This window comes from Pinus tabuliformis, chromosome 2_2 (assembly GCF_031772625.1).
Source record: "Pinus tabuliformis cultivar Carrire ecotype Pingquan chromosome 2_2, CPIR1, whole genome shotgun sequence".
In the NCBI taxonomy this organism is placed as follows: domain Eukaryota; kingdom Viridiplantae; phylum Streptophyta; class Pinopsida; order Pinales; family Pinaceae; genus Pinus; species Pinus tabuliformis.
The window spans coordinates 1,048,029,095-1,048,044,216 of record NC_142300.1 but is presented as its reverse complement, the minus strand read 5'-3'; the positions used below and the strand labels follow the sequence as shown (position 1 = coordinate 1,048,044,216).

Sequence of the window (15,122 nt, the reverse complement as noted above, 5' to 3'; positions counted from 1 at the left end):
AAAGTCCAAGGGAAATGTTGCCAGATGGTTGTTGATAGTGGCAGCACTGATAATTTGGTTTCTACAGATGTAGTGGAGAAATTGAAGCTGAAGACAACGAAGCATCCAACACCGTATAAGGTGTCATGGTTACAAAAGGGACATCAACTGTTGGTAAGTGAACAGTGTGAGGTGGAATTTCAAGTGGGCAAGTACAAAGACAAAATTATTTGTGATGTGATGCCTATGGACGTGTGTCACATATTGCTTGGAAGGCCTTGGCAATATGACAGAGGAGCCATGCATGATGGGAAGAGAAACACTTATAAATTTGGGAAGGATGGTATCAATCATACATTGTTGCCTCTGCAAGAAGAAGATGAGTCGGGACAGAAGACTAATTCAAGAACTCTGTTACTTGGAAAAAAGGAATACCTGGAGCAGATGATAAGGACTGAGGAGGATATGCAATCTCGTGAAGCTGTTACAGCACAAGAAGTTCTTATGGATGCAGAAGAAGTAGATCAGTCTGTAGCACGGACAAGTGAAGCAACAATTGAGACTATTAAACTCTGTGATTTTCAAACTGATAGTTTGTGTGTGAATGCAGGGACTGTAAGTGATGATGAAATGCTGCAACAGTGCTATAAGGACATTGCATTCTTAGAGTACTGTTTGGAAAATCCAAATTATGACAAAGAGATTGCAAGTGAAGAAGTTCAATACCAGGGACAAGAGCAAGAAAGCATCATGGATACTGTCAAGAATTCGGATCAGCATGCTGATATGCTGGCAGAAGAGAAGGACAAAACAGAGCAACCACTTGAATTATTGCCAAAAGAAGATAAGGCATAGCAGCCTTCTGTTTTTAATTTTAACAAATGTCTTGTGAGTGCAGGTGATGAAGAAGACAATCCATCACTTGGAATGGTCTTAAGAGAAGAAGAACTGTTGCAGAATGAGGATGAGACAGTTATGCAAAAACTTGTTTCCATGGGTGACAATAAAGAGTTGGCTTGCTTAAATAGCCAAGAGAGAGCTGCTACAATGTTTGAAGAACTTGCTTTGATTGAAAAAATCAATCAAGATGATGTTGGACAATTACCAAAGATTGTCAAAGAAGGTGGTGAGCCAAAGAATGTTGCAGAGGGTCAGGAAGTTTGGGAGGCAGCAACATCCATAATGACAGGTAGAGCAGTTATGGCGACAGTTGAGACAATATTAACAGTAGCAGAAGAGGCACTGAAGCCTTATGGGTTTTATTTTAAAAATTGTTCTATGAATGCAGGTATTGTTGCCGGTGCTGAGAAACATTTGACTCAGCTAAACAGTCAATTGAAGGGGAAAGAAGTTCTCTGTTCCAGAAGACAAGAGGGTGTGGATGATCGGGTGGCTGTCAGAACAGAGACCAGCATAGAGGCAAGAAGTCAGCAGGCAGCAAGAAATCAACAGCTGGGAGATTTATTGGACCAAGAGATTAAAAGCATCAGAAAGCTGATGATGACAGTATCCTGGAAGAGGCCAACACCAGCAAAACAAAAGAGAAGCAGCAAGAACAAGACATAAGAAGATTGTGAAAGTGCTGCTAACGAAGCAAGGCAACATAAGATATGGAAACCTGGAGAAAGACAGCAAGCAATAGCACCTGATGACTTGCAGCACAAGATATGGGATCCAGGCATCCACAGATCCAAACACATGATCAGGAGATCATGATTAATTTTAAGGTTGGGTGTCTGATGCGGGAGCATCAAGAGCATGAAAAAGGGGGTGTGATAATTTTTAGTATTTTGTTATTTTAATAAGCAGATTATGTAAATATTCTTTTTCTAAAAAGATATGAGGGGAATAGGATAGAATTTTTATGTTTTTCAGTTAAAATTAGGATAAGAGGGAGAATAAAGCTTCATGATTTAAATCATTATGGGAAAAAGAAAAAAGCTGGCTTTTGTAAAAGATAAGAATAAAATGCCTATTTTGATCCTAAAACAAAAGGCAGAAAATTTAGGAAAGAGGGCCTTGAGCCTATTTTTAAAGGAGAAACCTATGCGCTCTGGGGCATTCAATTCAGTCTTCTGGCATGTATATACTAAAAAAAACTATGGAATAAAATTATGTGTGTTGAAATGATTCAGTTTTGTCTCTCTTGCGCCATCATGGTGCGTTATTAATGGTTGAACTGGTTTCCTCATGCGATTTGGTTGTGTAATAATGGTGAATCGATTTTCTCTTAATGTATAGGGCGGCTTAACTCGACTTTACGCATACGGTTCTGTCTTCCTCTGTTAAGATTTGATTTCATAATTAGGCGTATTCCTCTCTCTTATTAAGAATTCTTGAGTTTTTATTAATTGGCGTAACGATTTTAATTTTTACCTGCAAGTTACTATCACGGGTTTAGAGTCTGCGCGGCTCCTTTCACAAGTTAGTGAGTTACTATATCCTTTCACTTGCATTTCTTTTCTAAATACAGGTGAAAACTAGTTAAAGCAGGGTATGTAAGCATATTTACGGTTGCGTAATTTCCAGAATGACTATCTTTTTTTAGATTCCTCTGTTTAAGTTTTAATCTTTCAATTGATTACGAACTACAGCCGTAAATGGTCTGTGTCTTTTTCATTCTTATTCCTGAGTTGGGGAGACGACGGTCTGTATCGTAACAGTATCTTTTCCAGATTTGGGGGGTGAATGGTCTGTCCTGTAACAGTCATTTTCCTGAGTGGATATCCCCTGTCAGTTTTAGGTAATGATGGTGGGGAAGCAGGCGTTAGGGACAGTTTCTTCAATCTGTCAGTGAGGTCTTCTATGCCTCCGTCAATTTCCTTTCCACCTGAACTGGACACATCAGTCATCAAAATTATATTTCATAAAAAAAACAGTCTCACCGTGCCTTTGACGGAATTCTTAAAGAGATACTCCATTGGGCCTATGCGCTCAACGTATGTATATCTGCTTTATCCACATATATCCACGGGTCTCCTTCCTTTGATTGGATTGTTTAAACATGCGCATATATTGCTATAGTTAAGGCTATCATGCCTCCAGCCCACTTACGCAGCCAAGTTATATATGCATATAACTGTGTCTCGTTGGTAGTTGATCACATACATAACCGGTGTATTAAATCTTCTCTTCTCGGTAATCAAACCACGCAACCAAAACTATAGATGTCCACGCGTGTAGGAAGGCGCAGCTATTCCAGGAGTGACTGTCATACACCTTCACTGGTTAATATATAAATGTACGCCTGTTATAGCACTGTGCATGTGCTTCAACCTTCAGAGATTATACACCGTAAGCTACAGCTCCGCATGAACTCAACCCGCGATCCCTTTTTACCGAACTCATCAAACAGTTACAGGTCCATGCGCCGGTATAGTCTAAAGTTTAAACCTTTTTTCATAGCAGACTAAGCTCTTAGTTCGAATACTTAATCTATTTGTGGTGGTTTGCTCGTAGGTACACCTTGCTCTCGTTTTCGAGTTTGCTACCAGATGGGAGCGGAGTCTTCCAAGAACAGACATGACTCCGAGGGTTTCCACCAGGTATGAGGGTCTCCGATTTTGTATTATCTTGAGTTACTCTTCCTGGGTTATGTTCCACAGAGAACATTTTCTAAAGTTATGCGATGCTGCCATACGTTGCTGGCTTAATGACTATTATTTTCTTTATTTTCTTTATGTCCTTCTGGTTATGCTATTCTGCAGAGGGTTTGGTTTGGTAAATCGTCTCGGTTACCGGACAGTATACTTGTTCGCTATTTCTTGATGTGCTTTTAGCTGGAATTATCTCCGGTGATATTTGTTGGGAGCTCTCTTTTCAAGATATATTAAGTCAACTTGATGCTTCAAAAGGGTTAGAGTTGCCTAGTATTGATCTTATGAGTGGATGGACTTATCCTAAAATTAAACAACCCAAGGAGGTAATGCCAGAGTGCCATTGATTGTTGAAATTGGTGTGATATATCATATAAAACCTGTTTTATAAAGTTTATTATTTTGTTTGTTGCGGGTTTTATCATATCACTTTAGAGTAACACTAGATGGGTTATGCTTCATGAACCTGCAGTCTGACCAAAATAAACTCCTTCATCCATAGGATTCACTATTCAGTAGTAGACCATTAAGGAAATGAGAGACATCCATAGATATGCAGAATACAAACGAGATTCAAAATATGCCCATAGTAATATTTAGAGGTCAACTATTACGATTGACAACTCTGCAATCTTTGTAGTTGGCCATGCCCTATTGGTTTTCGTCTAATACTTACCCATTAAATGTCCAGGTCAAGAAATTCTTTGATTTGAATATAGTTTTCAAAGGGGTGCCTACACGAGAATTGGTATACTTAACTTCAAATGATGCTTTATTTGGTGGATCTCTTGACCGACCAATATTAATGGACTAATGTTTGGATCTAACTATTAAAATACTTAGCTATGATCTGTCAAACTTGTAGTTAAATTAGAGCTCAAAACTAAAAACTGTTAGAAATTTCAGGGTCAGATATCAAAGGATTCTGACGCCATGTTAGAAATTAGCATATATCTTGCAGCGGAAGAATTTATACTTTTAGAATTTTATCTTCTGTCACCATTTAGAGAAAACTGTTACCATTGATTTACAGGAATTCACATATAGCAGAACAACATGAACTTGCTTTAATTTAATAATGCAGAATACGGAAGAGTACAATAGTGTGATGCTGTGCTATATGGCACTAATGACCCTCAAAATGATTTACAGCTCACAGGCCAACTCAGAACTTACAGCTCTAATATCCCTGTTACAATATGTAAGGCTTATAGAACCCTGTAATCATTTTTGCCTGTAAGGCCACTTATAGACACTTATATGCTACGTCAAATCTCAGAGCATATTATTCTAGGGTTTGGTCGTTTGAGTTTTCAGATCTTGATTTCAGTTTCTGTTCCAAATTCCAGCTTGATTGTGTGCTATGGTGGTTGCCCATGTTCTTCTTTTCTCTTTCCAGGTGGGCAGGTTTCTGGGATATTCAGCACCATTTCCCACCTTCTGGTTTGGCCCCTGACATTATTAGGGCTTCACCATTCATATCCTGCTTGCTGGCAGTCTCAACCTTTGGTACTTCTTCTATATGCGCTGATGCCATCTATTGGCACTTATATTCTTATATTCACCCTTATATTCTTCTTTTGCAGAGGACAATGCAGTTGTCAACTGCCTTTTTTCTATTCGATGATCCCACCTACTGATCCCACCTAAAATGCAAACCAGATGATGATCTTCTGCCATCTGCACATCTGGCCCAGTGAGAATATGTAAATCTGACCAGCTCAATTATCTCATTCCAGGTATACCACAGGCCATATCTCAGTGTTCCTTATATATGACGTAGAATCTTCTTTTCCGCTCTCAAATAGCTTTTCAGAATCAGGCATCAGTGTTCCTTTTATGTGACATAGAATTCTCTCTTCTGCCCTCAAATGGCTTACTTTAGGATCATCCATATATCTTGAAACTACTTTTAACTGCATAATTGATGTTAGGTTGTGTTGTAAACTAAATCAGGCTTTTGACGAGCTGTCAGTGTAGTGTCCTATTGACAGGCTTACTTTTTTTCATCTGTGTTTAGCTTCCATAAGAATATCCTTAGGCATGCACTTTGTCATCTAAAACTTTTTCAATGGGTTTTATGCATGCCTTGTTTGAGATAAAAAAGGTTCTTTTAGGATTTTGCTAAACCTCCTTGCCCAAGTAATAATGCAGAACTCCCATGTCCATCATGTTAAATATCTTCATCAAATTCTGCTTCATTGCCTTCTCGCAATTGCCTGTTATAATTAGATTATCCATGTACAGAGTTGCTAATAGCAATCAGTGTTCCATGGGGACGTGTTCCTTAGGGTGGGGGCTGCACCTCCCATGTTTTCCACCCTCCAGGGATAGGGGGTTGCTTGGGGAAATGTTTCCCCACATCCCCCTTTGGGGGAAACTCTGGGAAATGCATGGCAAAACATTTCCCTAGTGTGGGGGACACATTTTTTCAAAAGGGAGATGCCTGCCCCCCCTCCCCCTCCCCTCCAGATTTTTGGTCCATCAACCCATGATGTAATGGTCTAGGGTAATTTTTCCCTAGAATTTCTTAGGGCACTTGGGCTTCAACATATTTCTTCTTCTTGCACAATAGCTGAGTTCAATAGAATTAATACGTATTCAATAAAAGTTCAATAAACCCAACAGTGAATATATCATTCAACAAATCCACCAAACAGTATAATCCAAGTTCCACAATATAGTTTCAATAGATCAGAGTAAATTCAACAATACAGAAGTACCCTAACCAGAAACATCAAATTATCCAAGTACAGTTTCCTAACAGCAAAAACCCTATGTGAGCTCTTGTCTGGACAAAATTCCTAAAGTGTCACCAAACCGTACTTATTTCCTGCCTCTGTATTGTCTTTGGAAAGCTCAGACCTCTTCCACAAATCTCAGACTGTTGCAACCGTAACCCTCTCTGCTGTGTACAGGTACTGATTCCTTTCCAGAACTTCAGATCTACCCAAAACAGGAAATAATTTGTTCTCCAAATGTCTCTGGTCCGCTCAGAATCTTTGCCTCAGGTAAGTTTCGGTGCCTCAGACCTCTGTTTGAAAAGACCTCGGTTGCCTCAGGAACACATCACTTCTATCACAGGAGTCTTGGGTAACACAAACCCCACCGTGGCCCTGATGTTGTTTTAGAATGGAGGTCTTGGTCTACCTGTGCAGGCTTACTCCTGCTTTGGCATCCTCAAAAAATACACAAAATGATTTACTGTTCACCAAACTTGCCACTCAAATTGAATGTTTCAATATAACTTCGACCTGCTACAGACTGCCCTTACAAGATTTTTCAAGCCTCAGGACCTTCTTTCTGTTCAGGCCTCAACTTCCAGGAGTAACGCCTACTGTTTAGGTGCTTTCCACAGAACTTAGATGCTGTTCAAAGGTTAATCACAGAGAGATCCACCCAGATTTTGCTTGCTTTGCCACCATACTATACTGCTTCTCAGATAGAAGATACCCTGTTCTAGAACAAATAGAGAAAATGAAAAAAAGAACTAACTAGGGTGGAATTTTTCAGCACCAAAATTAGTATAGGAGAAGGGGTCTTGACTCTTAAAAGTTAAAACCCTCAGAGCTAAGCTCAAGAACACAAATGAATTGCTCTACAAAATCATGATGATCATTTGATCTCAACTTCTCTCTATTTATAGATTTCTCCACGGGCTTCAAGATGTGGGGGTTGTGGGTGCAACCCCTAATTTTGGGTTCTTTTGCTCCAGCCAATCCAACTTTTGCCCCAATTTGGGAAAAATTGGGTTTTTTACCCCTTTATCAAGGCTATAGCCTACTGGGTCAGATAGGCTATTTTGTCCCTCATCATCCCTTCAATTTGAAGAGGAAATTATAGTCCCTTCTACCCAAAATTGCTTGCACTCAAGCAATTGCAGATTTGGGTTCTGTAAAATTCATTTTCCTTCCCACGTGGCGTCCTCCTCTAGTAGACACTTCCATCTAATAAGATATTCTGGGATTGTTCACCCTCTTAACTTCTTCTCTCGTACGATCATGATTGTTTCTGGAATCAATTCTAGTCATCCTGGAAAGACCATCAACTACCACACGATTATATGTTAGACGATTGCAACAATTTCAGCCGTTGATCGTTGATTCAAAAGGGTTGCCCAAACGGTTTGGGCGTTTCATTTGGCATCGAATAGTTTCATCTTCTCGAAATATCAGGGGTTTGAGATAGGCGTACGAGATACGAGGCGTACTGTGTTTTGAAAATTTTTCTCCGTTAATTATTTTCTCTGAGTCTGAGTACTTGTAGCAGAAGGCATGAATTCTCAAGGAAAGGGTTCGCTGGAATCGGTGGATTATGCATTCCTTGGTAGGATATTAGATTGGGCTGGGCTTTTCACGCAGGCAGGAATTCATAATCGGCGCTGCAAGTGGTGGATTATGCATTCCTCGGCAGGACATTAAATTGGGCTTCTCACGCAGGAGCCAACAATTATTGCTGGGTCCCCGTCTTCCATCGTCGCTCACAGAGATCTGTATGTACTGTATTCTGCCTCTTTTGTTTCCTTCCCGATTCAACAGATTCTGGACAATTTCTGTTCAAGGTTACAAAATTGTGAAATCCGAATGTCTGATCTTTCGAAAATCAAAGAAAGTCGCGTATAATTTAAATAATTGATACAAATATTTTAAAATTTAGCATTCCAATCAGCGTCTCGATAATTAATTAGTTTCCGGGCCGGTTAATATTTGACACTTTCGCCTCTATCTCCGGCCTGGATTTTGTCTGTCAGAGTGCCTGCCAAATTTGGCATACATGAAGGCTTCCCGCCGTGAATTCATAGAAGATTTCGTATAAATTACGAGATTCATGTTTTAGGAGTTGGAAGGTTAGTACAGGGTTTGGATTTGAATTTTTTGTATTGATTAGGTTTCCAGCCAGGAAATTCATAAAGCCTTTGTGATCAGGATAACAACAACTGAAGTCAGATCACGATTTTGGAGGATACGGATCAGTTTTATCGGTTTTATCTTGAATAAAATGGGTTGTTATTACCGTAGAAAGATATTTGACATCAATAGAGCTCCCTCTGAGTGAAAAAAGGACACCAATAGAGCTCAGCCACCGGCTTTTTAGCCCTTGCTGGTGCACCCTGCACTCAGTGGGATGTATGAGATTTGCGGCATTTAATGTAGATTGGTAATGGTAATAAATGGGTTGAGAGTTAAAAATATGTGTTTTCTAAATCTGTTTAAATTAGTTTGATACGATATATAATGAGTTTTCATAAGAATTTGATTATGATTTAAATTCTGAAAAACAAAATATTTTTATGTTTGCATTTCATTTTTATATTAATTATTTGTAATATTAACATGAAATTTAGGTTATTATTTTAATATATTTTTTCCCAATATTTTATAAGTTAAAATGATCTTGAAATAAACATTATATCTGATAAATTAAAAATAAAATTTAATATAATAATTTTAAAAGTTTATCTGAAAAACATAATTTAAAATGTAATATACATATAAATGCATATTAGTAAAAATTTATGTCTTTATGGATCACTAATATCTTATATTTACCTATTATTATAAATAATATAATTTTCCTTTGAATAAATATTGAAGATGATATGATTTTTCGTTTAAACAGCTCCAATAATAATCAATAATAACCATTCTCACAAGTAACCAGCATTATTCGTTACGTATCATAATCAATAATAACCATTCTCACAAATAACCAACATTATTCATTACGTAGGGAAACATAAAATAGTGAAAAATAAATGGTCCACGTTGAGATGCCCATAGAAGGTATCTTTCTGATTCATCCATCATTGATTTGGGGTTTGCCTGATCATGGCTTTAATGGGATGCTGCAATTTGTGGATTATGCATTCCTCGGTAGGGCATTAAATTGGGCTTTTCACGCTCATCTTCAATCCTCGCTTCCAGATGTATGTATTTACTGTGTTCTACCTCTTTTCTTTTCTTGCTAATTCAACAGATTTTGTACAAATCCTATTGAAGGTTTCAAAATTGTGAAATCCGTGGGGTCTGATCTTCGAAAAGCAGAGAAGCTTGCGCATAATTTAAAGCATTGATGCCTGAGATTTTGAAATCTAGCATTGCAAGGGAGCAACTCGATAATTAATTATTTAGGAGGCCAATTAATGTTTTGACCTGGATTTTGGCTGTCAAGGTGCCTGCCAAATTTGGCAGACATCTAGCCTTCCTGCTGCGAATTCATAGAAAATTTCCTATAAAATTATGAAATTTGTGTTTTTGCAGTTTGGAGGTTAGTACAGGGTTTGAATTTTTATTGATTCGGTTACCAGACATGGGAAGTTCATAAGACCTTTGTGACCAGGACGGCAGTTGAGGTCAGGTCTAGATTGTCTCGGATGCGGATGATTTTAAGCCCCTTTTTTGGGAAACAAAATGAGTTGCTATTATTGTACAGAGATTCAATATAGATCAGCTGTTGGCCTTCTAGTCTTTTTGCTCCCAGAGAAGCTAGGTGCACTCTACACCGAATCACATGTAATATAGTAGGTGCACTCTACACCGAATCTCACTTGTAATATTGGAGGTGCACTCTACACCGTTGGATGGATGTGATATCACATGCAATGCGTGTGGGTAATGATAATAAACTAAAATGGAAATGGATTTCAGTTTTGTAATGTAATAAAAAAGGAAAAAAAGGAAGAAGATGGGAAAGAGGAAAACAGAAAGATACGTGCATAAAAGAAGAAATGAATTAACATAAAGCTATCCTAACTTTGAATTTTTAAGCAGTGAGATCCATTTCAATGGTTAATGAGTCTACGATTAAGATGGATCTCTGCAATGTTAACAACCAGTAAATAAATAGGCAATAGTCCCCGGGACATTGACATTCTAGGACACATGCCGTAGAAATGTCCTATATGTTCGACTTTAAAAGTATTTTGCATTGTTGTTTTGTGACTCTTAAGAGTTCTTACGGTCTCTTGTTCTTTCTTATTATGCAGGTGAAGGATAAAATGTAGATTTGAATTAACATGAAGCTATTTTAACTTTGAATTTTTAAGCAGTGAGATCCATTTCAACCGCTAATAAGTCTACGATTAAGATGGATCTCTGCAATGTTAACAACTAGCAACTAAATAGGGCAGTCTCGGGGACATTGACATTCTAGGACGCTTGACATGTACTTGATGCTTAGTTTTAGGGTTAAAGTGTTTTGTATTCGACAGTGTCTTGTTTTTAGGGTTAAAGTATCTTGTATTAGACTCTTGTTTTTCGTGTTCTACGTGTTTAATGTCCTTTGTGATGTGACTTAGATTAGTAGACTTGGCTTAGGAAAGGCTTGACGAGGCAGAAGAGTGTCGATAGTTTGACTCATTTCAGGAGAAGCTTGGTAAAATCTCAGGAGAAGCTTGGTAAAAACTCGGCAAGCGCAAAAATGTAAGTAGGGCATTTGTAGGAAGGGCTGTTTTGGGGCATTTACACTTGGGTTGGCCAATCATGACTTCAGGTCTTCGATGCCTCCAACAAGTTTTGATACAATGTCAAATATGGAATGACAAGCACAAAGTTCTTTAGAATATTATATTCACTATTTCTATTTTCCATTTGAAACTTGAAAAAGGATGTTTCAAGATCAAATACCATTTTGATAGTTTATGTCTTCACAACTGATTCATTATCAATGGGTTTTAACATATTTTGTTAACAAAATCAATTTATTTCAATGAATATAATACATGTTTTCAATATGTCTTCATATTAATTAAATTTCCTGTTTGATTAATGATTTCTTAAATAACCCTATTCAAATCGATATGGATACCCAACCCAGTTCTTGTTCGCGTTTCGCGTGAATTTATTTCTTTACCTTCACCTTCAACTACGCAATTTCAATCCAAATATGAGGGGTCTAGACAAGTTCAATGGACATTTAAGACTACTTGCATTCCTTTTCGTAGCCACTTTAACCCCCAAATACAACCCCCAAATACGCTTTTCGACATGGCTTCCTCAAATTAAAACTCAAATACATTGACCCTTGCTTTCAAAAAAGCCCATAAAAGCCCATTCACATTTGAATAGTCTTCCACACACTATGCCTTACGGCGTTTTCTTTGCAACATTAGGTGCAAATGCTAGTTATAATTTTTTTAATACAAAATTTTTTATTTACCAAATTTCATCCATCATCATCTTAATAAGTTTAACCAAACATTAACTTTTATTATAAAAAGAAATTAATATAAAAAAAAAAACAAAGCCGTACCGAATTCGAATTTCCGAATTTACGACCGAATCGGATCGTATTGCCGAACTTGGTAGCTATGGTTTAAACCTTTTTTCACAGCAGACTAAGCTCTTAGTTCGAATACTTCATCTATTTGTGGTGGTTTGCTCGTAGGTACACCTTGCTCTCGTTTTCGAGTTTGCTACCAGATGGGAGCGGAGTCTTCCAAGAACAGACATGACTCCGAGGGTTTCCACCAGGTATGAGGGTCTCCGATTTTGTATTATCTTGAGTTACTCTTCCTGGGTTATGTTCCACAGAGAACATTTTCTAAAGTTATGCGATGCTGCCATACGTTGCTGGCTTAACGACTATTATTTTCTTTATTTTCTTTATGTCCTTCTGGTTATGCTATTCTGCAGAGGGTTTGGTTTGGTAAATCGTCTCGGTTACCGGACAGTATACTTGTTCGCTATTTCTTGATGTGCTTTTAGCTGGAATTATCTCCGGTGATATTTGTTGGGTTTGATTACAGTTGGGGTTTGGTTACAGTCGGGGTTTGGAAGCTCGTTTACCCGGAAACGGGGTCGAACCATGTTTTTCTTTAAAGAATTTAAACGAGTAATCCATCTGAATTTAATTCTGTTACGTCGAGCGACAGGGTTTAGGCCTGAATCCTCACATTCAGGGTCTTGGACTCGCCTTGCTTTTGTATTATCTTGAGTTACTCTTCATGGGTTATGTTCCACAGAGAACGTTTTCTAAACTTATGCGATGCTGCCATACGTTGCTGGCTTATCGACTATTATTTTCTTTATGTCCTTCTGGTTACGCTATTCTGCAGAGGGTTTGGTTTGGTAAATCGTCTAGGTTACCGGACAGTATACTTATTCGCTATTTCTTGATGTGCTTTGAGCCGGAATTATCTCCGTTGATATTTGTTGGGTTTGATTACAGTTGGGGTTTGGAAACTCGTCCACCCGGAAACGGGGTCGAACCATGTTTTTCTTTAAAGAATTTAAACGAGTAATCCCTCTGAGTTTAATTCTGTTACGTCGAGCGACAGGGTTTAGGCCCGAGTCCTCACATTCAGGGTCTTGGACTTGCCTCTTGTTGCGTACTTTCCTTTAAAAGAACTAGCTTAATTCTCTATTGCAGAGTCATGACCAGACCCTGGTCTTTAGGAAAATATTTCCCTGTTCCACCGCATTCTGACCCTGTTTTTTTTAATAAGAATATTGTCTAATTTATTTCTGAATGTCGATGAACGTTCGTGTATAAGGGTTGCACAACTTCCCACAGATTATGTAGTCTCTGCTGCAGTGGGATACGGTGACCAACATGAGTCCTCCCACAGACTGTCTTCAGTACATACCCTCAATACTGCATTGGCCACGCACCTTAACAAACGACCAATTCAGTGGAAATAATTAAAAAAAACACGGGGAAAATGAATACGCCATTACAGAGAAAACAAAAAACACTATATGCACTGCCAAAAGAAAACTCTTATGACTCAAATTTGCCCTGCTGCAATCTATTTTAAGAATTTGTGGCATATCAAGAAAATAGCATACTATATGAACCCAAAACATAATTAAATTTAATAATTTTGAATGCTAAGAGAAAAATCATCAAGTGAGGTAGATAATGGTAATAGGTGAGTGATTTTCCAAAGAGAGGAAAATTTCTAAGTTTGATAGTCAGTAAGCACAATTATCAGTTTTGGAAGATAAGAAACACTCCATGATGGTTGATTTGAATTTTGAGGGTGAACCACTAACATCAAGTAGCAAGAAGATTGACTCAATGGCATTGATGTAGTACTAGATTACCCAACCAACCCTTTACCTTTTATTAGGGAAAATATAAGAAAATAGTAAAGTTTGTAATGTGCATATACTCCTATATGAGCCATAATTCCAACTTTATACAGATTGTATATTTCAACTTAGCTCATAGTTTCCATAAATTAACAACTTTTATACCATTAATTATACAAATTTCACTTTTCTAGAGGCTCTTACAACTAGATTCTATACTTTAATACCTCAATTTCACATTGTGGTCACTCTACTAGGTATAATTCCTTCATTACGGTGCCCTCGATACCATAATGATTCCCTATAATGCAATATGATATATACTATCATTATATTAAACACATAAAATAACAAGAGCAACAATATCAACATGCATAAGCACATATAAACCACACACACACAGAAGATGTAACACAACATTAAGCACATGGAACCATATTTCTAACACTTACCTTGTGCAAATGACACTAATTAGCTATAGACCTTCGACATTCCATCTATCCATAAACCTTGTTACTCTAGCTCTATCAATAGTAGGTCACCTGAGAGTTCGGACTATGATAAATGACTATCTAATCCAATCGAGTCTCATAGTCAGTACAATAATGTCTAGGATAAGGTATGAAACTCTAATAACAATTCCAACCACACTCTCATTCCAATCAAACTACATAACTCAAGGAATTGTACACACTTCTCTACTTCAAAGTCCCTCAATTTGTCCAACTTCACATCTAGGGATCTAACATAGACCAACTAAGATGTCTTAGAGTTGTGGTTCTAGGAACTATAACTAGAATAATGGACTCTTAGGTTCCCTCCAAGCCTCACATTTTGGTTGTTCGTATTGACCCAATTCCCCCTCTAGTGATCCAACCTTACCCTAATAAATGGAAGGAGTATTGGCAATAGAAAGCCACCTATGATTCACAAGTTTCATAGGGGAATAGGGCCTCATTCATTTATAAGATAAGGCACACCATACCTAGACTATAAAGGAAAAGAATAACAATGAAAATGAATGTATTTTTCACTATTTCCATGCTTTAAATATGTATCTCTCTATTGGAAAGCTCTCATCAAGGATCATATGCCTGTGACTTGGGAACTGATTCATATACTTATGAAATTACGAAATAATATATGAATTATGACACATTTTGGTTATTCGTATTGACCCAATTCCCCCTCGAGTGCTCCAACCTTCCCCTAATAAATGGAAGGAGTATTGGCAATAGAATCCTACCTATGATATACAAGTTTCATAGGGAAGTAGGGCCTTATTCCTTTATAAGATAAGGCACACCATACCTAGACTATAAAGGAAAAGAATAACAATGAAAATGAATTTATTTTTCACTATTTCCATGCTTTAAATATGTATCTCTCTATTGGAAAGTTGTCATCAAGGATCATATGCCCGTGACTTGGGAACTCATTCCTACACTTGTGAACTTAGGAAATAATATATGAATTATGACATAAGACTTGGGGATATTATATTATTTCTTTT

The 15,122-nt window shown here is 37.6% G+C and overlaps 1 protein-coding gene and 1 long non-coding RNA gene across 5 annotated transcripts in view; both read left to right on the top strand.

Annotated features, from left to right (window-relative positions):
• Positions 1-15,122, top strand: part of LOC149196958 (jacalin-related lectin 3-like) — a 274,881-nt gene that overhangs the window by 126,099 nt on the left and 133,660 nt on the right. The window contains exon 1 of one of the 4 annotated variants that reach the window (XM_089405693.1): positions 11,889-12,046. The exons of 2 other annotated variants lie outside the window; for them this stretch is intronic. In XM_089405693.1, the coding sequence (XP_089261819.1) occupies positions 11,996-12,046 (51 nt within the window). In that variant the 5' untranslated portion in view covers positions 11,889-11,995. Of the gene's footprint in view, positions 1-11,888; positions 12,047-15,122 lie in introns of those variants that run through there. One more of the 4 variants, XM_089405695.1, reaches the window with a different exon arrangement.
• Positions 2,422-3,479, top strand: LOC149196960 (uncharacterized). Its single transcript, XR_016254693.1, has 2 exons — positions 2,422-3,352; positions 3,439-3,479. It is a non-coding gene; the product is annotated as an uncharacterized LOC149196960 (long non-coding RNA).